The following is a 22,236-nucleotide window of genomic DNA, read 5'->3' as shown; positions in this document are numbered from 1 at the left end:
CCAATTCGCGTTGCGATTTACTTATTCGCATTGCGAATTGGGAAAATCGCAACGATACTGTAGACCATCGCAACGCGATTTTCAACTATCGTATTGCGAAAATGCAACGCGAATTTGCGATAATGGAGATCGCGTTGCGAATTAGCGATCGCATTGCGATTTTGTTGGTCATTTTGACAAATCCAAAAAAAATTGGTTAAAATCGTATATTATATGGGATTTTTGGTCACTGGGGTTATTTTCTCTAAAATAAAATAAAAAGCAACAAGCCAACAGCGGTTAGAAAACAAAGACAAATGAAGGAATCAACTTTCCCAAGGACAGCTTAATTCATGTCGGTTTTCTTTGCCTTGTTCCGATCGTGGGGTGTACTTGCTTTCTCCAAATAGGTATCTTTTATCAAATTGATTTTCCTTCATTCTGACTCATCTTTACGATGTTGTTTATTTGATTTTACCTTCTTGTTTATGGTTGGAAAATTGTTTGGAAACAATTCTTTTTGTTTTTGTCTGTAAGCTAGAACTGGGTTTAGAATATAAACTGAACTTTCAGATGGATCATCAAAACCTAGTAACTGGGTTTGAACCGCCAAAACATGCAGATGAACCGCTTGGTCATAATTTTCTGATTTAATAATCAGTCGGAAGGCATTTTTAATTAGATCTTCAAAACTTGGTGAATTGAAACCTTGAATTTTCTCATGGTCTGGGACAAATCTGTTATGTTTTCTATGGGTTGAAACCAAAATACTGCAATTACATGCATTAAATTCTAGTAATTAGTGTTTCATATTACTCACTGCTCCTGGAGATTGTTATCTGTGTGTTAAATCGTGTATCCGACACTCCAGAGTATGTAGGATTTAAACATATTGTATATGAATATAAACATTGTTGGATGTCGGGATACAACATATATTGAGTACTGATGAACTGCAATTATTGGTAAGAAATTCATATGAATCAGCAGATGATCCTAGTTATTTAAGTTAGCGGCCAAATGATTCGTTTTTAGTGCAAGCGACAGCATTAATGACTGATCATTGATTAGTTTGTTTGACTCAGTTAATTTTTTGTTTATTTTGTCGTTGTGTTTCTCATTTTAATCGATATGTTGATGTCAAGTGCATTTCGTTTAAGTGCATCCTTCTTTGCATCATCAAGCCGTTTGCACATATTATACATGCTGAATCTATACCTATTAATGTACTTCCTTAAAAGTATTTTTAAAAGAAGGAACAGATTTGTAATGCGGAGCAACTAGAACGATGGAGTGTCTTCCGATGTCGTCCTTGAAATACTATCAAGACTTCCTATAACAACTTTGGTGCAATCAAAGTCTGTATGCCGGTCCTGGCGAAGCATAATAGGATGCTCACTACTTGCTAACAAGCATTTTTTACATATGGCCGAGAATGATCCCTGCATCATCTTTCAAAGTCATTCACCCAATCCACCACCAATACTACTTGGTAGATTTTGATGCTTGCGGTGAAGGAAACAAGAGCATAAAGAAAATCCCTGTGTCAACAATACTGCACAAATCGGTATTTGCAATCCGCAAATCCATATTCACCAGGAAACAAGACTATGCTAATTTGGTTGGTTCATCAAATGGCCTGCTGTGCTTCGACAATGCTTCACAAATCCACATTTGCAATCCTTTAACCGGGGGCTCAGTAGATCTGCTGAAGTTATCAAGGGATCTTGGAGAATTGGGTATTTTAGTCCAATCAAAAAGGAATATAAATTGGTTGAGATTGTTTATCAAAGAAGAAGGTTTAGATTCGAACCCCATCTTCCAGCATCAAATTCATCTCAATCATGGGTTTGAATTCTAACACTTGGTGGCTCCCAGTGGAGAAGTTTAGGGATGGTGTTGTACAAATTCGTTCGACCACCGTTGCAAGTTGCAGTCAGCGGTAGACTTCATTGGATCACTCAACCTGGAACAATCAGTAAGAACAACCGGATCATATCATTCGATCTAACAGCTGAGCAATTCCAGGAGGTGCCTCAACCTGATTATGGGACCTTAAACGGGCAGGTTTATTAACTAGTGGTTCTCCGAGGCTATCTTTGTGCTGCCGTTTCTAATGCTAGGTGGGGATTAGACATCTGGGTTATGAAGGAATATAATGTCAAAGAGTCTTGGGTCCAAGAATTTCACATTCGAGGCTCCCTGCCAGAGGAGATACATAATATCCCTGCCTTTAGATCAGAATTTCGAGCTGTATGCAGTTTCAGAAGTGGGAAGATCTTACTCGAACGTAGAAGCAAATCCCTCGTTCTCTATGATCCAGTTCATGATAAAATCGAGGATCTCGTGCTTGAAGGATTGTCGAGCTGGTCTAAAATGGTTGTTCATGTTGGCAGTCTGGTTAGTTAGTATCTAAGGTAGTAAATTAACAAAGAAAAACTGCGGTTTTCTGTGGGTTTTTTTCTCCTTGTAGCTGAACTTGTGTTATATTACTAATAAACTTATGAGTTATACCTGTATCTTTATTTTATAAGAATTGCTCTTGAAGCCTTTGAATCAGCCATATTACATTCTATCATTCTAATGGCTTGTGCTCCCTGTTTGAGATTGGTGCTTTATCTTCCTCAGCGGCCATTACAGGGTTGAAATCAGCTTACTTGTTGATCAGGGATTTAAATTACGGTTGTGATTGTGCTGTGTTTATCACGACAGCGGACATAGCATACACTATTATGGTGATTACGGGTATTGCGGTCATGCAATATCAGTTTCAGACGCTATTGCGATAGCAGACAGCACCGCTTCTGTTATATAGCAGATGCTATTGCGATAGCGGACTGTTATTTAAATCTCTTGGCTTTGTAAGAGACGGCAGGATTAAAGTGTAAGTATCCAGGCTCGTGGCATTTTTGGTAGGATATAAACAAATGCATATAAAAGATTATTTTATTTTGAAAATGTATTTTCAGAGTTTATTTATGAATGACCACTGGGTGAGTAGTAAAGAATTTGTCTGTAAAATATAGGGATCATGCTAAAAGAATTGACATTTTTGGTAAATTCATTATTTGTTTACTATTTCCATTGATCGACGAACTAACACAATTAGTTTTAAGTTTTTATATAAACATGTTTGTTAAAGGATAAATAATCTAAATTAAATATTATAAAAGCCTACTATGGGATGACTTTTACAACCTACTTTTTATTTAAGTACTTATTTTTCAATCAATCCTTTGTTTTATCATTCAATTATTTTTTTAATTTAAAAAAAAAAGAATTTGGTATTCAAATATAATTATACTAAATCAAAAGCTAATCAAACTAAACCCACGTGTCCTTTGAAGAAGAAGGCAAGAGAATACATATAAATTTGGTTTTTTACTCGATAATTTGCTGTGGATATTGAAGACTGAATGTTGCAAAGTCACTATCAGTAGGTCCATCATTGGCATAGCCATCAGCCATGGAATTGATTCATAAAATTTGCCTTGGTCTACATTCACATTTCATCAATCCATATGCTCAATCAGACGGTCCAAATTCTTATGTCCGTCAATTTCCATATACCTTTGTCCCATTAATCAAAGGGAAAAGAAAAAAATAAAAAAATCAGACCATTGTATATGGCAAGGGAATGATGGTTTCTATACAAACACTGATTCAATTCCTTGTGGTTTCCGTCTCTCCTTTTCTATAATAATATTCATACCATCTTATAAAAGTCTACCATGTTTATCTTCAACCTTCCTTTTCGATCATCTCTCTTAAAACCCCACCATTTATAATCCATGTGTGTTCTAAATCTTTTGTTAGCCATGGATTTAGACGATGGGAGGCTAGCGAAAAGACGAAAAACCAAGCTCGAACTCGAATTCGAAGATGATCATCGGCAGACGGCAACCGGGATGGAGACCCTTCCCGGTGAAATCGTCGTCGACGTACTCTCGAGGCTGCCGATCACGTCTCTGGTGCAATTCAAGTTCGTATGCAAGGGGTGGCGTGCTTTAGCTCAGGATCCTGTTCTTGCTGCAGATATGTGCAGAACTCGCACAGGAAATACATGCCTCATACTTCACTGCGATTTTCCGATCAAAAACCACCTGTATTTTGTTGATTTATCACCGAACAACCAAGAGAAAGACAAGGTAAAAAGATTATATGTGCCTTTCCAGACATCCATGCCTGAATTTGATGTAGTTGGATCATGTAATGGTTTATTATGTTTGTCTGATTCTTTATACAACGATGCTCTTTATGTTTACAACCCTTTCACCATGGATTACATCGAGCTGCCCAAATCTCGACGGTATCCGGACCAGGAAGTAGTGTTCGGATTCGGATTCCATCCGAAAACCGAGGAATACAAGGTAGTTATGATAGTTTATTATAGGAACACAAGTAGTAGTAGTAGTAGTAGCTACAGTCGTGCCCGGCGAGTCGTGTACCGGCATTCGGACGTTCAGGTTTTCACTCTGGGATCATCTGCCTGGAGGAGCCTAGGAAAAATACCTTACCAGCTCGTAAGGCGATCGTCGGAGGCTTTGGTTAGCGGAAGGCTTCATTGGGTGAGTAGGCCACGCAGATATCACCCGGCTCGGTGCATTATGTCGTTCGACATACGGACCGAAGAATTCGAGGAGGTCCCGAAACCTGATTGTGGTGGGCTAAACAGATGCAACTTCCATGTGTCTGTTCTAAGAGGTTGTCTCGCAGCAGCTGTTTATGGGAATTATGGGAAACTGGAGATATGGGTAATGAAAGATTATAATGTGAAGGAGTCTTGGACTAAAGAGTTTAGCATTGGAGCTTATATGCCGAAATGTTTGAAACAAAATTTGGATCAAGATAATAGGCCATTGAAGATCTGGAAGAACAATTCGAGTGGTAAACTGGTCCGAGTTCTTTCCGTTTCGGAGAATGGCGAAATCCTGTTGGAGTACAAGAACAGGGTTCTAGTTTCTTATGATCCAAAGAAAGGCAAATTCACAGATCTTGTGTTCCAGGGGATCCCACATTGGTTTCAAACAGTTGTTCATGCAGCAAGTTTCAGTTGGATTAACACCCTTCCTTGATCATAATATTTGTTTCTTACATCTCATTGTAATTTATTCGGATTTTGTTTGTTATACAGAATCAAAATTTGGGAAATCTTGATGTTCAACTCATGCCTTTACAAACTGCGTTTCTTTTACAATGACTTGAACCAGATGAGTCTTTTGAAGGCAAAGTTAAAAGAGAGCTCAACCACCATGGGTGCAAATAATTAAAAGCTTATGATGCCATGGAAATTATTATTAAATGCTGAGAAGAAAAAATGGACTGCTTTTTTTTTCTTTTCTTTTTCAAATATATGCATGTGCAGTGCACAGGGATTTGTCCATCTTCCAACTCACTTGTATTAGAATAATAATCAACTTTTTTCCATACCTTTTGATAGAATAAATGGGTGGGTTATTCGTGATGATACAACGAGTGTCTGATGTTTAAATTCTTTGTACATCTGAATTTTTCTATCGGTTTTGACTGAAAAATTTATTTTGACCCTTACTATTAATCAGTTATCGATTGATCTTAATTCTCTAATAGATCTCATAGACTTATAATGTTATATCGGTCATGTTAAAAGATTATGATTTTTCTATGTCCAAAAATACTCTCTTGAGATTTTAGTTGAGAATAATTCATTAAAAGTGATATGTGTGAACGTTAATTTTATGAAGAAAATACATTAATGATATAAGAATACAATTTTTTTTTCTGAAGTATTCATCGGTTTTAAGATAATTCAAGGGTTGAAAGCAGAAGAAAGTGAGTGTTCAATAAATTAATTTGCAAGTTTTATGTATGGTGTAAATGAGAAAAAAATTCAAAATCCTAAAGGGGTGCGTGGGATTGGTAGTTGAACCACTTAAAGTGTTGCACCTAAAAAAATAAAGTTAGTGGGAAAAGAGAAGAAGTCGTCACATCTGTGCTTTTTTTCCACTGCTCTAAAGGAGCCTATGGTGTGTCATCTAGTGCCACATGCTCACACATTCTTCCCTTCACAATGCAATCTAGTTTCATTTTAGCATCTATACTTTCATTTATTTCAAAATCATATTTAATATTTAGTTTTTATTCCGTTATAGTATCTCTATCAAAAACTTAATGAGTGAGTTGTGTGTGTCTCCTTTTTATGGTTAAATTACATCATTCATCACTCAATTATCTTTTAACTCCTATTTTAATATCTAAAGTTTAAATTTTTGTAATTTAATCAATGAACTTTCAAATTTAATTTTTTAATTACATATTAAAATAATAATAAAAATAAATGTTATGTCACAAAAATTATTAATAAAATAAGTTACAATTATTAAAATAGGAATAATTTGAAAGTGGAATAGTTAAATTAAAAAAAATAAATTTTAGTGATCAAAATAATAGTGAGATGGTAATTGAGTGATAAAAACTATTTTATGTACGTTTATAGTTGATTATTTATTTCTCTCATCCATTAAAATAAACAAGAACAAAGTGAGTTAAATCTTATCTTTTGCATGCATCTTATTTTATCTCGATCTCATATTAATTGATTATAATTTCCTAACAATGATTTTTTACACTTGTAGGAACAATTTCATTCGTAATAGTATCTTGTTTTCCCTAGGATAACTAGTGGCATTTTTGCATGCTTGGTTATCGACTATTATCAATGTAACACTTAATTTTGGTTTAGACGCTACGATAAATTCGTGAGCGGAATTAAACATATAAATATTATTTTAAATAGTTTAATTTATACACTTAGATTACTTGAAGAAAATATAGTTCAACATTATTAATAACAATGCGCGCGTCCATATAATATTTTCATACGATGTTATAGAATATTTAAATATGTCACAATAATATAATAAAATCAGATTCTAAATATACAATACTAAAAAGTCTGTAAAATTCCGAGCTGTTTCCGTGGTAAAGGAACGGTTATCGTTCCTTGAGACCCGAATTCGAGCACCGAGAACATTAGGGGTGAGAGTGTTCAATGTTAAGAGGTTGAAAGTAATCTTAGAACATATATTACCGTATTATTTACCCCAGATTAATTGAAAAAATCTGTAAAAATTCGTAAAAACACCAGAATAATAAATAATGAAACAAAAACCACATTTCTAAAAGTGTGGACATCAATTTTCAGGTCTTAGGCTTTCGATGTGAAGTATAGACCGAATGTTATTTTTGGGCCGATATATTAAAGGCATTTTCAGATTTTATGATTTTGTACTGCCGAAAAAACCCCGGTCATTGGGCCTTATCTTTTTCTCACATATATTTTTCTTTTTGATGAAATATTATTACTTTTACTATAATTTTCAATTTCAATTGTTTCTTTCCATTTTACGTTGATGCAAATTTACTTCACATTCATTTTTTTTTAATTGTTTTTGGAGTTCACAGTTAAAATGAAATCAAATGGGAAAATATGGACTTGAGTTGTGCAGCACTTTTTTTTATTGCCATCTAAATTTGGAGCACTGGTTTGGTAAAATAATGAGGCTAAAACAAAACACTGAAATATTAATTTATTGTTATAAAATAATTATTAAATTTATCAAATTCTATTATTATTTTATAACATACAATAGTTATTTTTTAATAATTTTTTTAAAATTTTTAATAATCATAAAATAATTTTTTAATAATTATATATATATATATATATATAAATAATTTCTTTCCCCACATTCACTTCGTTGTTTCATCATATATAAAAGGCACATCGTTATTAATATAGACCATATCAGCTTAATTCCTATCTGCAACATCGGTACCCAAAGTGCTAAACTTTCTCTGAATTCCTCTTGCCCAGGTTAATTTCCTTCCTTTGCATGCTCTCATTGAAATCTGCTCTTGCTAAAAGTTATACTGCTTCATTTTCTTTCAATTTAAATTGAATATAAAGTTAAATCTAGATATTTCCCCCCCGGGTTTTTGTTGATGTCGATTCTGCATTTTTTTCCCTTGGAAATGTTACTTTGTGTAAATGAGCTCAAGAACGAGAAAAGGGATCATATTTGTGAATCCAGTTCATGGTTATTTTCTGTAATTACATTGTTTCGGATCAAGTTTTGAGTTTTTTTGTCAATATCTGGTTTTTCATCACTTGCCATTTTTTATTTAATTACCAGTTGCCATTACTAGTTTTATATAGAAGATTGAACCCTCACATCCTGATCTAAATTGTGAAATTGGGTTCTGAATTCTGATGTTGTGAACGTTATTTTAGTGTTATGTTCATCATGTACATTTTGGGGGGGGGGGGTTCACCTTTTAGCTGCAAATGCAATATAACAGTGAAGGATTTGGCTATTGTAGGAATTTGGGGAGTGGAAAATGGAATTTTCCAGGATTTCTGTGTTCAGTTGTTGTGCATTGCTCTTGTGCACCACCTTGGTTTATGGTCAAGCCACTAGCCCACCGGCTCCGGTCGCATTGAGCCCAACTCCAACACCGGCACCGGCATATGTAAACCTCACTGAATTACTTTCAGTGGCTGGTCCATTTCACACTTTCCTCGGCTACCTTGAGTCAACGAAAGTCATCGACACCTTCCAAAACCAAGCCAACAACACTGAGCAAGGCATTACAATTTTTGTACCAAAAGACAATGCCTTCAAGGGTCTTAGAAAGCCTTCATTGTCCAATCTAAGTGATGATCAACTTAAATCACTTATCCTTTTCCATGCCTTGCCCAAATTCTATTCCCTTTCTGACTTCAGTGAACTCAGTACAAAAGGCACCATTAGCACCCTTGCTGGTGGCCAATACGCTTTGAACTTCATCGATGATTCCGGCACCGTTCACCTCGATTCCGGATGGAGCAAAACAAAAGTGACCAGCGCCGTACACTCAACCGATCCCGTCGCAATCTATCAAGTCGATAAGGTCCTTCTTCCCGAGGCAATCTTCGGTACCAACATACCTCCGACTCCTGCTCCTGCTCCAGCCCCGGCTCCCGATACCGATATTAGCCCTGCAGTTGCAGCGGATTCTCCATCAGCAGAATCCAAAGAAAGTAGTTCTTCACCAGAGCCTTCACCTTCAACTTCATCGTCTCATAGGATCTTGAACTTGGGAATTTGGAGGCAGGTGGTTTTGGCCATCTTAGCAGGTGGGGTTGGCCTGTTTTGCTAAGATAAGGACTTGAGTGTAATTTAAATTCATTTGTATGTTTTATTCAGATTACTGTGTTAAAAACGTGAGGTTTTCTCTTCGCAGTTACTGTTTCAACTTTCAATTATAATGGCCTTTTGCTTCAATCTCTTGTTTTACATTCTATTTGCCCCAAATATTTTTATTGGTAAACTACAAGTTTAATACCTAAACTATTACTTTTATTCCATTTTAGTACCCAAATTTTATTCTTTTCAAAAATGTAATTAAAGTAGTATATATTAAAAAAATTAATCATTTGACAATAATTATTGAAACGCCCTTATAAATAATGTACTTAAATTCGAACCTTTAAAAAGTAACAATCATACTTTTAACGGGTAAAACGTTATACTTAAAAAAAAAGTTAAGAATGGGAGATCATGGTTCTGACATAGTGACGAGAGAAGGGAGGACCACCACCCCTAAAATAATGAAGGTGCGCCAACTTCACGAGTTAAAGGCCAAGTGCGCGGTGAGTGGGTGACCCAACAGATTGAAGCTCGGACCATCATCCATAATCAATTGCTACGCATTGCATTGCAACATTATTCATGTAACACAATTATATATACCCACCACGCCTCTTCTTTTCCTTTCCAATCTCAATTTTTTATAATCATGGTTAGATATTTAATTGTGGGTTTAGGGTTTCAACTTTCTTTTATAATATAAGTATTAAGAAATATATTAAGTTATTCAAACTATGAAAGAGTAAACCATAATCTTTAATAAAATGAAAACATATGAAATCATTAAATAATAAATTAAAAATAGAATAAATATTTTAAAAAATAAAAATAATATGAGCAAGTTGGAAACAAGCTCAACTCAAGTAAGCTATTTATAAGTTCAATCGGGCCATGAACACCTCTCTTTGTACATTTCGAATTTTTAAATTTCAGTTATAATCCAAACAATTCATATACAATATAACTAAGCTATAAAGACTTAAAATAATTATATTACCTCTGTGATTAAATGAATCGTTTCTATTGATGGAGGTCATGAACTCACGGGTTCGAGAACCAACGATTGCAACATAGTGATTGAACGCTCATTGTCAAATAGTTGAGAGTATTTAGAATATATATTACTTTATAATCACCTTAACTTAATAAAAAAATATTTCATTTTTTATAAAAAAAATAATCATATTACCTTTTATAAAAAAATAATTATATTACCGAACAAAAATTAAATCAAACTTATAATACAAGGAATAATCTTAAGTCTTCTTTTCACTTTTTTTTTTTTTAAAAAAAGACGCGTGTTTACGGAGTAAATTTTAAATAAAAAAATATACCCTTGTTTTATCATTTAATTTATTCATTTTAAATTATTTTAAATATAAACGTCAGAAAAATATATTAAAATACTATAAAATTAAATTCTAATTTAGTTGTATTCGCATATGTAAACTAAGTACTTTAAACTTATGTTTAATATAATCACATATAAACCTTTAGATGAATTTACTAAATGTAAAAAAATTGACATAAAAGTATAGAAATAAGAGAAACAAAACAAAGAAAACATAATACTTAATGAAATTTCAAGGGGGAAAAATAATAGAAAGATGAACCAAATAAGATAGATTTTAGAACTTTAGTTATTTATTTTAAAAAAGATAATCCTACTTTATGAAATTGAAGTCAAATTTTTAAGTTGATGGATATGATATAAAGAACAATGAATTGGTAAATAAATATTTAAAAATATTTTTTAGAGTTATATATATATATATATTAATAAAAAAATTAATATTAAATGAACACAAATAAAAAATTTAAAATAAGTCTTATCAATAAATTATATAATTAACATAAACTTTCAAAATTCAAAATAAACACATATTTGTTCTTAACTACGAAGACGAGAGGTGATGATGGGATTGCCGAGTATAAATGGATGGTGGGGAGTAGGGCATTTTGGACCAGATATTAAGCGTATGAGACTACCATGGTCCAAGTTATCATTATCCCATTTCTTCATTCAAATTTTATTTAATATTATGATCTACGATTAGCATTGGTTTTTCTTTACTTTCTTTAATGCTTTGTATTAAGTATGATCGTATAAATTCTAAAACATTTTTTCACGTGTATATATTTTATTATTTTTGAATATTTATATTTTTACAGTTATTTTGATTTTATAACAGTTTTAAAAAATATATTAACTTTTTTTATAACTTTTGAGGATTATTTTCTAAATCTCTCTTAATCAATGATCTATCGGGGAGAAATTTTTGGTATTGAGAGTTTAATTGATTTTTTCAAGAAAACACGAAGAATTGATTAATAGATTTGTTTTTCTAATAAATCATTTTTTAAGTAATATGAAATTTATTTAAATATATGATTAGGTTTGGGTAAAAAAATTCATCATTTCTAACTCCCACTTTCCACTCTCAAGATTAATTTTTTGCAAGGCGGTTTTTCAAAATCTTATTTTGGGCAGCGAGGACGGCCACCTCCCTATCATTCTGCTTCCTTCCTTTTCGCGTTCGTTTTTTTATTTTATTAGTTTTTTATTATTAGTTTTAACTTAGTTTAATAATAATGTTTCTCTTAACCCTTTTGGTAAAAGTTATCATGACTTCCTGTGCAAGTTTTTAAATTTAGTTTTCTTCTCAGTCTACTATTGGTTCCTCTGTTTGTTTGTACAAGACGATTCGTTGCTTATCGCATATATGTGCCGGATGTGATTGTCGTTAAGGAGATGTCGCTTTTTATGTTGGTCATTTTAGTTCTTCTTCAAGTTTTTCCCCTCCATGTTTGATGCTCGAAGTCGTTGGTGTGATCAATTTATGTACGTCATTGCTTCACTTATTAATGTTTTTGTTTATCAGGCTATCACTAAGCGATCATTGTTATATTTTATTTATGATAGTCACGACTGTATTTGTTCAGTTTGTAACTGGCAAGACGTTTGTTGATACATCTTTTGATAAATGAAATACCCAGGTTATTTTCAAATATATATATATATATATGATTAGGTGAAGTAATTAGACTAAACATCCAATGAATTTCAATAGATTTATCTTTTCTTTTTTTGGAGGGGTTGATAATTTGTTAGAAATTAAGCGAAACTCAAAATACCAATCTTTATTAAAGGAATACCTATGAATGTCCTATTACATAAACTAACCAAAACAAAAACCTCCATTTTTATCTATGGCTCAATCTGCAAGCACACCCCAATTTGGTTTCATTTCATCGCTGCGTCTTCAAGAACACCATTTGCCCCATCTTTCTTTGATATCCGACTTCACTGCTTCAATTGCCAACTTCACTCTTTACCATGCAAATCCAACTAGAAAAACACAAAAAATGCAATCTTATTCAGCTATTTAACCTCGGGTTAATTCTCGATTTCTTTTATTCCAACACTTTTTTTTTCAATAATCTGGGACGATTACAAGGTAATATTTACGGAGAATGGAAGAACTTTGAACAGATTCAATGTGAAGAATGACATATTAAAACAGTTTTTCTTAAGAGTAACCCTCAGAATTTATTTATTATTATTTTTTTTTTGATAAAGAGACCAATGGGAAATAATATATATATATATATTGAGAATACAGTTCAGAACAATGGGAAATAAATAAAAAAGAACATCATGAAAAAATATAATAGGGAAAAAGAAAGCAATCTCTTCACCTGTCATTCCCATAGAGAAATACATGCCAGTAATTTTCATTTTCTTCTCCATTATAGGATGTTTGATGTACAAACTCCCAGTCTTTTACACAACACACTGTTATTTCTCATTCACGGAGTTTAGCCTTCTCAATCTCAGATCGAGCTCTTTCATTACTTCCGTTTCTTGCTTTTTCCTTTGCTTTGATATCGTGTTTGTAGTCATGAATCCCATCATATCAAATGCAACCTGCACAGATGTAAAGCAAGGTTTCATTTGATTGTTTGTGAAGGAAGAATGATACAGATTTTCATACACCAAGACTGTACGCCTAAAATAACGAAATCTACCACGTTTGATTCAGATTAGGGTCTGGTTTGTTGCTTTTTGGTAAACTCGTCATTTCCATTCAAACATGGAAGATACACTTATAACTGTAAAACTCATACATGTTAGTTGTGATTTAACTATGGAATGGAAAATAACAGACAAAAGCAATAGATGGGAGCCGGACCCTTCGATTTAACTATGAAATGCCATGTTCTCCTATCGGGTTTATGTCAAGAACTAGGTTTGCTACTCATTTCACTTCTCCGAACAGAATGACAAAGCAGTTTCGAAATGCTAAGAAAGAGAAACAACAATGGAGGAACAAACAACGACTAATCTTACCGTCAATAACTCGTCAGGGTCAAAAAGGTGATGGGTAGTTCTCTGTAATATATTAATAATGTCACCAACCTGATGCGTTAGAAGCAATTCATGTTCATTCATCTGAAAAAAGGTAAACCAGAACTTAACTTAGCTCCCACGGTATTGTTTTGACAACTGGGCCATTTTAGGACTAAACATTGAATAAAATTATCAACTTGTTATGGAGTGCAAAAGAACAAATGAAAAAGACATTGGCACCTTAAATATAGCCAAAGCTACATGGAAAAGAACCTTTGCTCCCTCGTAGAAAAGGACATCCCATACCCGCAGAGTCGTCTGGACAAATAGATCAACAGAGAGGTAAGTCAGAAAGCAACTTCAAATAAAATTGACATCGAATATAACAAAAGAAGGGATATATATGGTAATGGAAAATTGTTGGTACCTCTGAAGGTAAGCTTTTAGAAAAGAGGCACAGGAACCACTCAGTAGCAACAAGTGAGACATCGAACCCCAACGCTTCCAAATGAGCAGCAATACTGCATCGTTTTAGTTCAGTTTTTACTAAGGTTAGTTCCGTCTAAACGTAGAGCTAGTACAGATCAATTTAACCAAAACTATGCTCATAACTAAAACAGGTTAATTCTCACAGGATACCTTGGGCATTTCTTAGCAAGCAAATCCTTAAAAACCCTTTGCTCAACATGGCATCCAGATAAGTTATTAGTATAGCAGTCATTAACTAAAACGTTCTCAAGGAGGACGGCAATCATCCAAAATGCATCTTCTTCTGTTTTCATGACAAGCAATAATAATGCAGCAACGTAATTTAAACCCTGCACCAAGAACAAGTTTTGTCTTAAAATGAAATCGTAAAATGTAGAATCAATATGTGATTACTCAAAAAATAAATATGTACCAAGGGTTAAAGTTGGCAATAGTAGGGACCAAGTGAAAGTGGCATTGGGAATGATAAGTTTTATTAATATTCCAACATCAAATTTGATATGAATAATTAATAACAAAAGTAATCAAAGAAACACAAGGAACAATGAGGTTTGATTCGGGCCCAAACTCAAGTCACTGTAAATAGCGAGAGCTGGTAAGGGCTTGGACAAAATAACTGAAATCGAAGTTCTATTTTCCCCTTTAATGGATAAGGGCTTATAGACAAAAAAAAAAGGCAGAATTTACATATCAACCCTCAAAAAACTTTGGCAGTGATAAGCTTGCATGATCATTGGTCCTTTAAATTAGATGCAATCAAATTCTGTAAGACAAGCATAAAAATTTATGAACTCACCTGACAGTAGCCTACATCAGAATCACGGAAAGAATACGCCACAAGTACACGCCTTAGAGCTGCATGGCCCTCTACTGTGTCCAACCATGTGTGACCAGGGAAGGTTCGTGGAAGGTCCTGAAAGATAAACCAAATTACAATTTTAGTTGTATCCTAATTTAAAAGAAATGGGGCACCATAATATTTCAATATACAGAAACTTTAATCAATAAACCAAATTACAATTTTAGTTGTATCCAGTCAACAATTATGTGTTAGACCTTCACATTCATTAGGAGTTTTCACAAGTACTTTTGAATGATAAACTTATTAGTTTTTTTAGACTGAATAGGACCAAATGACAGCATTCTCATTTCTGTATTTGAATCCCCAGACCATTGAGAACTTCACATCCAAGACATTTGAAACCATTGATCTCTGTTAGGCAGATGTATCATTACTTTACATTCAATTACTGCTGAAAAAAACAAGGAAAATCCCGTAAGATATACAAGTTTAATTGGAATACATTCTAATTCTGCATTTTCAACAGCATATGTTTTCAATTTGAAGAACCTCTTGAAATTTTGTTACAAAAGAACCCTTTTTTCAAAAGATCAAAAACCTTCTAAAGGGACTACTAATATTAAACCATGGAAACAAAATCATCCTTGCATTTACGTCCATCGTAAGAGATTATGCATTTTCAATTCCAAAATCATTATTCAAAAAGTAACCAAACCTCTCGAGAAAAGACCAAGACAAACACCAACTCCAAGATCAACAATCATAACAAAGATCCAGGTAAAAAAAAAGACAAATTTAAATTAAGAAAATGGAAGGAAAAAACCTCAAGAACTCACGTGATCAATCTGGCGAGTTGCGGGCGTGTCCATACCTTCAACGGCCTTCAACAAATCATTATAATAGCTTTCAGGAGCCGACGACTTCTTCTTGACGGCGCCGGATAGTGAAAACCAAACCTTAGGCCTAAGCACAGGCGGAATACCTTTCCTAATAAGTTTCTTCAATGCAATGGCATTAACAAAACCTGACAACTTGAGTGAAGATTTCAATCCAATCCCGGAAGAAACCTGCGGCTTCAAATACCAATTAGCCCCTTTGCTTGCTTCGAGTGCCCACCAGACACGCCCTTGTTGCCTCACCTTTTCTCTCACCTCATTCAACACATTCACATCATCCACATTGCCTTCCACTGTGAACCCATAAAGGTCTTGAAATTTGACAATAATGTTTGCTCTCCTGGCGTGGATGCTTTGCCTTAAGATGGGGAATTGTGCCTGCCAATCCAAGGGAATGACCCTTTTGCTTTGGGCACCAGACATTTTCCCCTTCTTTTTTCGATGATGGATGGATCGAGAGAAAAGAAGAAATGGGTTATAAGGGCCGTGTCAGAGATGGGATAAAACTACAAATTTTGAAACCGTGAAAAATGGTCAATTTATTGGAGCTTCCAAGCTCAGAAATTCAAACTCTTTCAAATGGGTTTGATTTAAAGCAACAAGTTTGGATACCAGAGGACAACGCTCTCACACATTTGGATGGCTATCAATCTTTTCCCATTCATATATTCAATAAAACAAACGGGAAAAAAATCAATTTTTTATTTTTTCAAATACCCGATAGCTGAAAATAAAATAAAATAAAATAAAGCAAGCAAAGCAAAGCAAAGCGCAGACTACTTTTTTCTTCTTCTTTTCTCCGCTATAAGAGAGAGAGGGAAAAAAAACAAAATGAAACAAGATTTTCTATAAAAAAAAAAAAAATTCTTTTAGTTATTTATTTGAATGACCAGAAAAAAAAAGAAACCGAATATGAAGAAATTACAACGTTCTGAGCTGGATTCATCTTCTTCTCTCTGCATAACGAAATCCCAACTGTTCCCATGGAAGATAACATTCAACAGGTACTTTATCAGGACGACAACATTAACGTTCTACCTGAATAATATTTTTTTTTATAAATATATCATCTTTGTGCGGTTCTAGGATTAGTCTTTTCATATCGATACTATGCAAGGATTATTTATACTCGACCTTATAATATTTGTATTATTGGACAGTATCGATACCGAATACCAAATTCAGGGATGAATTCAGAAGGTGTTAGGGTAACTCTTAGAAGTTTAAAATTTTCTTATATTATAGATGTTTTTTGTATTTTATATGAATTATGTAATTTCGCACCTCTTGAAATTTTATAATTTTGTACCCCTAAAATTTTAATATAATCTTTTGTGTTTATACCCCTGACATAAATTATTACCTCTGTCCCTAATCAAATTTACATATCAAAACCTCAATGTTATTAATGATATCGATACCAAAGTTTAGTATCCATACAAAAAGAACATTGTCGATACTTTAAACATAGACTATGATACTCTTGAATTTTGATATAATTTACTCATATATACCAAAACTCAAAAGTGATTATTTTAGATTAAAATGTTGCCTCGAAACCATTTTATATATTATGTTTTTAAAAAAATATTTTAGACTAGAAATTACCTCAAATAAATTATATTTTAGGTCATACTCTATTTATAGAATCTAATGGGCTACTATAAATTCATTTAACATAAATTAAAAATAAGTTTAACATCAAAATCATTAATTTGGCCACTAAACATGCATAACTCAACAAACTATATACTACACACAAAGCATCACATTTATGATATATCAAAAATACACTACTTTAACTCAAAAACACTAAATGAAGGCGCCTTGTTCAATTTCTTCTAATCGTCTCCTTACCTCTAACACTAGAGATTTTTCTTTTATCCTTCACTAATCAAACAATAAACAGAGAAAGTTCCGATCATTTAGAATGACAATATAAACATTAAAGACGAATTTAGAAACATAAACAAGCTCTAAATATTCTTAGATTTGCCTCAAACCCAAGCTCCTTTCTAATCATTTCCAAGTTCACGTCTCAAAAAATGAGTGATAGTTATCCCATTTTTAAGCTAATAATTTTATGGACATAGTTCTTACCTTTTTTTTTTTTTTTGCGCTGAAATATCACCAGCAAAAGCTTAGACTTGAGCTTCGAGCTCAAGGGAGAAGAAGACGAAGAAGAAAACAATAGAAAAATGAAGCGGAATCGGGTGGCCTTCGTCCCCAACCATAATATCTCACCGCTGACCTCACCAAAATTAAGAGGAAATCAGCTTGATTTGTCTTAATTAGTTAGTTACTCAATTGGTCCCTTAACATTTAGTCTTCTTACAATGTTTCCTTCTTTTATTTTCGGTCTAACCAAAGGCTCACTTTTATTTGATTTTATTTTAAAAAATCTACAAATCTAATTTAACGCATAAACGAATCGAAAAACAGAAACGAGCAAACAGAGGAACTAAAGAAGCAGAAAATGCCAACTTTTAGAACCATGGGAGCTTCTACAAAAGCTTGGAACGTAGAAATCTGCAGCAGGCCATCCAGTTATTTTCCGATGATCATCGCGGACGGGATTTTCTTATTGCCGACGATCTCGTAAGTATCGTCAAAATCGTCTTCGTCCTCCGGTACATCCATGCACGATCGTTGTTTGTTATCGTCAGGATTCGCAATGCTGCAACTTTGGCCATTGCAGGATTGAACCAAGAACGAGCCGAGGATCAGTGTTACGAAGATGAGAACAATCGTTCTTCTTGTCACGGCCATTGCCTTCTTTTTTCTCCTTTTTGGTTGGTTTTATGAAATGATGGAAGCAACAACGATTAATTGACTGTTTTGATGGGATCGTGATGAATCCAAAGTGTTTTCTGCTTTGAGTTTACCATTCATAAAGAGTAGTAATTAATATTTATATAAATTTGTTGCCTTCACCTTTGAGCTGGTCATAAGGTAGAGTTGGCAATTTTATGTTCTGATTTTCAAAAGTTTTTTTTTTTTACGAAAAAGGAGGAACAGAAAATCGCAAAAAATAATATTTAGGAAATTTTTTATTTGTGTTTTTTTCAAATATTATAATATTAATTTTAATATTTCAAATAATATTAATAATGTATATTCAACATTATGATACATTAACATAAATGTTACTTTTACCAATGGATTTGATTAGTAAGTAGCTTAATATCGCTTTGAGCTGGGAGAAAATATCCGTTGGGAGACTCATTCATCAAAATCGGGTGTATGGCTCACGTTGATCCAGATTATTCTAAGACAAAATATTAGGAAACATATGGGAACCAAATATATATATATGTGTGTGTTATAATTATTTATTGTAAAAATAGTATGAACCATCTAGTTTTCTTTGAATTGGTAAATTTAACTTTGTTTCCTACTTACAAAAGTATTGCTTTTAAAACCATACAGTAAATTGTCATTCATTGCTGAATCAATTAAAGAACTTACCAATTCATAGTAAGCTCGATAATTTTCCCTCTTTTTACAATAAGTTAACGTTTAATAATAAAAATTGTTGTTAATCGAACTATACTTTTTAAGGTGTAAAACACACGTGTCAAGTAAAAGTATTGAATCAACATTTTTTTATTAAATCGTGTTAATCCAATTATATAAGTGGGTTAAATTATTAACCAAAAAAATTAAATCTATTATATAATTAACTTAAAAAACAATTCCACACGTACCTTCTATGATTGTATACCCTAGCCTAGCCAAAACTATCAACAGTTAGCCTAGAATCGTAGAATTTAACAGCAGCTTGTCAACAGAAGAACATTGAGACTGCCACATTCTTTTTCAGCCGAGGGAGGTCTGGAACAATGATACTTCCTGCCGATGTTACGTTTCCTGAAGATGTTTCTGAAAGTTCATCAAACTTCAAAAATTGATCCACTTGATGTGCGGCATGGTGAGCGTAACAAATAAGAGCCACCGGACAAAGGGAAACAATAATGAGAATGACCATTATGGTGATTCATACAAACAAATGACTTGCTGAATGTGAAACCGGGGTGGACGGTACGCGAAATTACCTATCGAAATAGCTGTCGTGATCCTTTGGTATCTGCATTTGCAGAAAAATAAATGATTAAAAACATTTGGTACATTTCAACGACATTAAATATGGCATATCGAAAACTTACACGTAGGAAAGAGCATGGATGAGATTCTGCAAGTCATTAGGAGAGAAACCTATCTCATCTAGCAAGACATGGCAGTGAGCTGGCCTTGATGTTCCCTGTTAGAGATGAAACAATGCATCGGCAGAGTAACCATTAATCAATAAAAGATCCTTTCATAACGTCATGAGATTCAAGAGACTTTTCTTAGTAACATTAACGCTTACAATCATCCCAGCATGAGCACACATGTAGAAATCATAGTTTCTTGGATGCACAATTTGGGGAGAGAGTCGGTGAATCAACTAAAGAGGAAAATGAAGTATCAGGAGCAGCAAACCTGGTGGAACATTTTCGGGGGCATTAGCTTGGAATAATTTAGTATGATGATTCTTCCGCGCAACTATCACTGTGAATTTCGGAACATCAGAATCACCCAGAAGCTGATATGCCTGTATAAAGGAAGTGTAACCATCTAAGAATTAACTACTACCAAGAAAAGAAGAGGTCCTCAACTAAGCCTTTGCAGAATATGATAACATAGAAGAGTTGGACAAAATAGAAGGACAAAGGTACTTCTCACAGGTTATTAGAAACATCAAAGAACGTGTATCCCTTCCCCAGGGTGATGTTGGTCTATTACCTTGATGATTTGCTCCAGCTCAATGTTCAATACTTGGCTAAACTGTGATTCACTTACTCCATCCCTAAATAAAAATTAATTATTTAGGCAATTAAGTGTTAAGAAAGTAATTCTGAAAACAATGAGTAAAAGACAAAGGGAAGGCTATATACAAACTGTTGGTATCATCAACTCATAATAAAAATTGTGTATTAATGGCGCATCAACAAACATAACATGTTAATGCATTGTAAGACTATTCATTCTGGCATTCAAAATTAAAAATAATTATTTAGGCAATTCAGTGATAAGTAATCAAATTGTTTAAGCAAACTGAATATGATTGGTTCAGTTTTTGTGTGGGAGGGGATTATATCCAATTTTCCTTTAAAAAAACCAGTTAAGGGCGGTGATTAATTTAAATTCAAACTATGTCACTCATATTCAAAACAATAATGTGATACAATGACTGAAAATCTATACGCTTAAGTGTACATACCTGAAGACAATAATCTGTTTTGGTAAAAAATAAGAACCATTGTGGAACAACTTCAGAGATGGGTAAAAAACTGTTTATTTGACTGATATTCATCTGGGGGTTGTCAATAGATAGAAGTTCTTTCAAATCATGCAAAAAATAAATCAGAACCATTGTGGAATACTTTAGTAATGGATATCAAAGCCCTTAAAGCTAAAACAGAGAAGTCACTACGCATGGAGTTTCAAGATATGGTTTTATTAGATTACCTGATAATACCATCATCAACCATTCCTTCCGGAGATGGTTTATATAAAGCTTCAATCATCTCCATCTTCAATTATCTGTTTTTCTCTTTTTGGTCCACGTTGGGCAGAAGCTATCAACGTCTAGGTTATTTACTAGTCCAAATTGAAATTTTAAATTTAAAGGAAATTAGGATTAATACATAATTAATGTTTTAGTAAATACGTAAAAATATTAAAGAAATTTGTATCCTCTGTTAGTGTTTATACAAATTTGTAGATATTTTTAGTTATTATATTAAACGTATCAATTATCCTTTACAAAAATTATATAAAATTTGAAATTATACTCTACTAAAAATTATAGTGGTTTAGTAGTAATAATTTAATGTAATCATTTTTAAAATTTTAATTGCATGATTGATCACTGATATTTTTTTTCATTTTTTTAATTGATCTCATAAATATAATATATGATCAATTTCGTTTTTATTTAAACATAATATTTGTTTTTTTGGGGTTAAAACATAATATGTGTTTGTCTACATCTTACTCACACTAAAACATTGAATATTTTTAAGTTTTTTCTTATTGGTGTGTTGTTCGTCTCTTTTCTTTTCCATCTTTGTTGATCTGCTTCGGCATCAATTTTAATGTTGGTTGCCAACCATCGATATTCTTTATTGTCTTTTTCTTTTTTATATTATATCTTTATTTTCTTTTGTTTTTTTTATTTTCAATAAGTCTGCCTATGTTGTTCATTTTCATCTGCCTTACATTTTCTTATGCTTTTTGACATGTTTTTCGGTTCTTTGGCCGTTTTTTCATTTATATTTTTTCTAATGGTTGATTTGACATCGCCGCGACTGATCAAGATAACGTTTATCTGATATCTTGTGATCTTCCCTACTTTTGACACTCAGATTGGATTTGGATACCTGATTTGCATTCGTGGATAGTTTTTCACGTCGCTCGAGTCTGATTTACGGTTTGTCGGTGGTCTTTCAATAGCTTGATATCCTTTTGTGATTAGTTTGCTGATGCGATCAGATATGTTTGTAT

General features: G+C 33.2%; 3 protein-coding genes and 2 pseudogenes across 3 annotated transcripts; 3 read left to right on the top strand and 2 right to left on the bottom strand.

Annotated features, from left to right (window-relative positions):
• The first annotated feature begins 268 nt into the window (after positions 1–268).
• Positions 269–2,554, top strand: LOC120209917 (annotated as a pseudogene).
• A 1,075-nt stretch (positions 2,555–3,629) lies between these two features.
• LOC120209914 (F-box protein At3g07870-like) lies at positions 3,630–20,637 on the top strand. The gene is made up of 3 exons (XM_039208797.1): positions 3,630–5,056; positions 5,153–5,159; positions 20,625–20,637. The coding sequence occupies exon 1, from the start codon at positions 3,771–3,773 to the stop codon at positions 5,052–5,054; it is 1,284 nt and encodes a 427-aa protein (XP_039064728.1). The 5' UTR covers positions 3,630–3,770; the 3' UTR covers positions 5,055–5,056; positions 5,153–5,159; positions 20,625–20,637.
• Positions 7,777–9,216, top strand: LOC120209916 (fasciclin-like arabinogalactan protein 7). Its single transcript, XM_039208800.1, has 2 exons — positions 7,777–7,834; positions 8,341–9,216. Exon 2 carries the CDS (start codon positions 8,359–8,361, stop codon positions 9,157–9,159), a length of 801 nt encoding a protein of 266 aa, XP_039064731.1. The 5' UTR covers positions 7,777–7,834; positions 8,341–8,358; the 3' UTR covers positions 9,160–9,216.
• Positions 12,388–16,310, bottom strand: LOC120209915 (TBC1 domain family member 2A-like). Its single transcript, XM_039208799.1, has 8 exons — positions 15,628–16,310; positions 14,786–14,902; positions 14,140–14,318; positions 13,928–14,021; positions 13,741–13,818; positions 13,501–13,602; positions 12,849–13,077; positions 12,388–12,498 (listed from the first exon to the last, which is right to left on the bottom strand). The coding sequence occupies exons 1-7, from the start codon at positions 16,108–16,110 to the stop codon at positions 12,949–12,951; spliced, it is 1,182 nt and encodes a 393-aa protein (XP_039064730.1). The 5' UTR covers positions 16,111–16,310; the 3' UTR covers positions 12,388–12,498; positions 12,849–12,948.
• On the bottom strand, positions 19,467–21,263 carry LOC120209921 (annotated as a pseudogene).
• Between the last annotated feature and the right edge of the window lie 973 nt (positions 21,264–22,236).

This window comes from Hibiscus syriacus, unplaced genomic scaffold (genome assembly GCF_006381635.1).
Source record: "Hibiscus syriacus cultivar Baekdansim isolate YM2019G1 unplaced genomic scaffold, ASM638163v2 tig00020837_pilon, whole genome shotgun sequence".
In the NCBI taxonomy this organism is placed as follows: domain Eukaryota; kingdom Viridiplantae; phylum Streptophyta; class Magnoliopsida; order Malvales; family Malvaceae; genus Hibiscus; species Hibiscus syriacus.
This window is presented reverse-complemented; position numbering and strand designations above follow the sequence as displayed.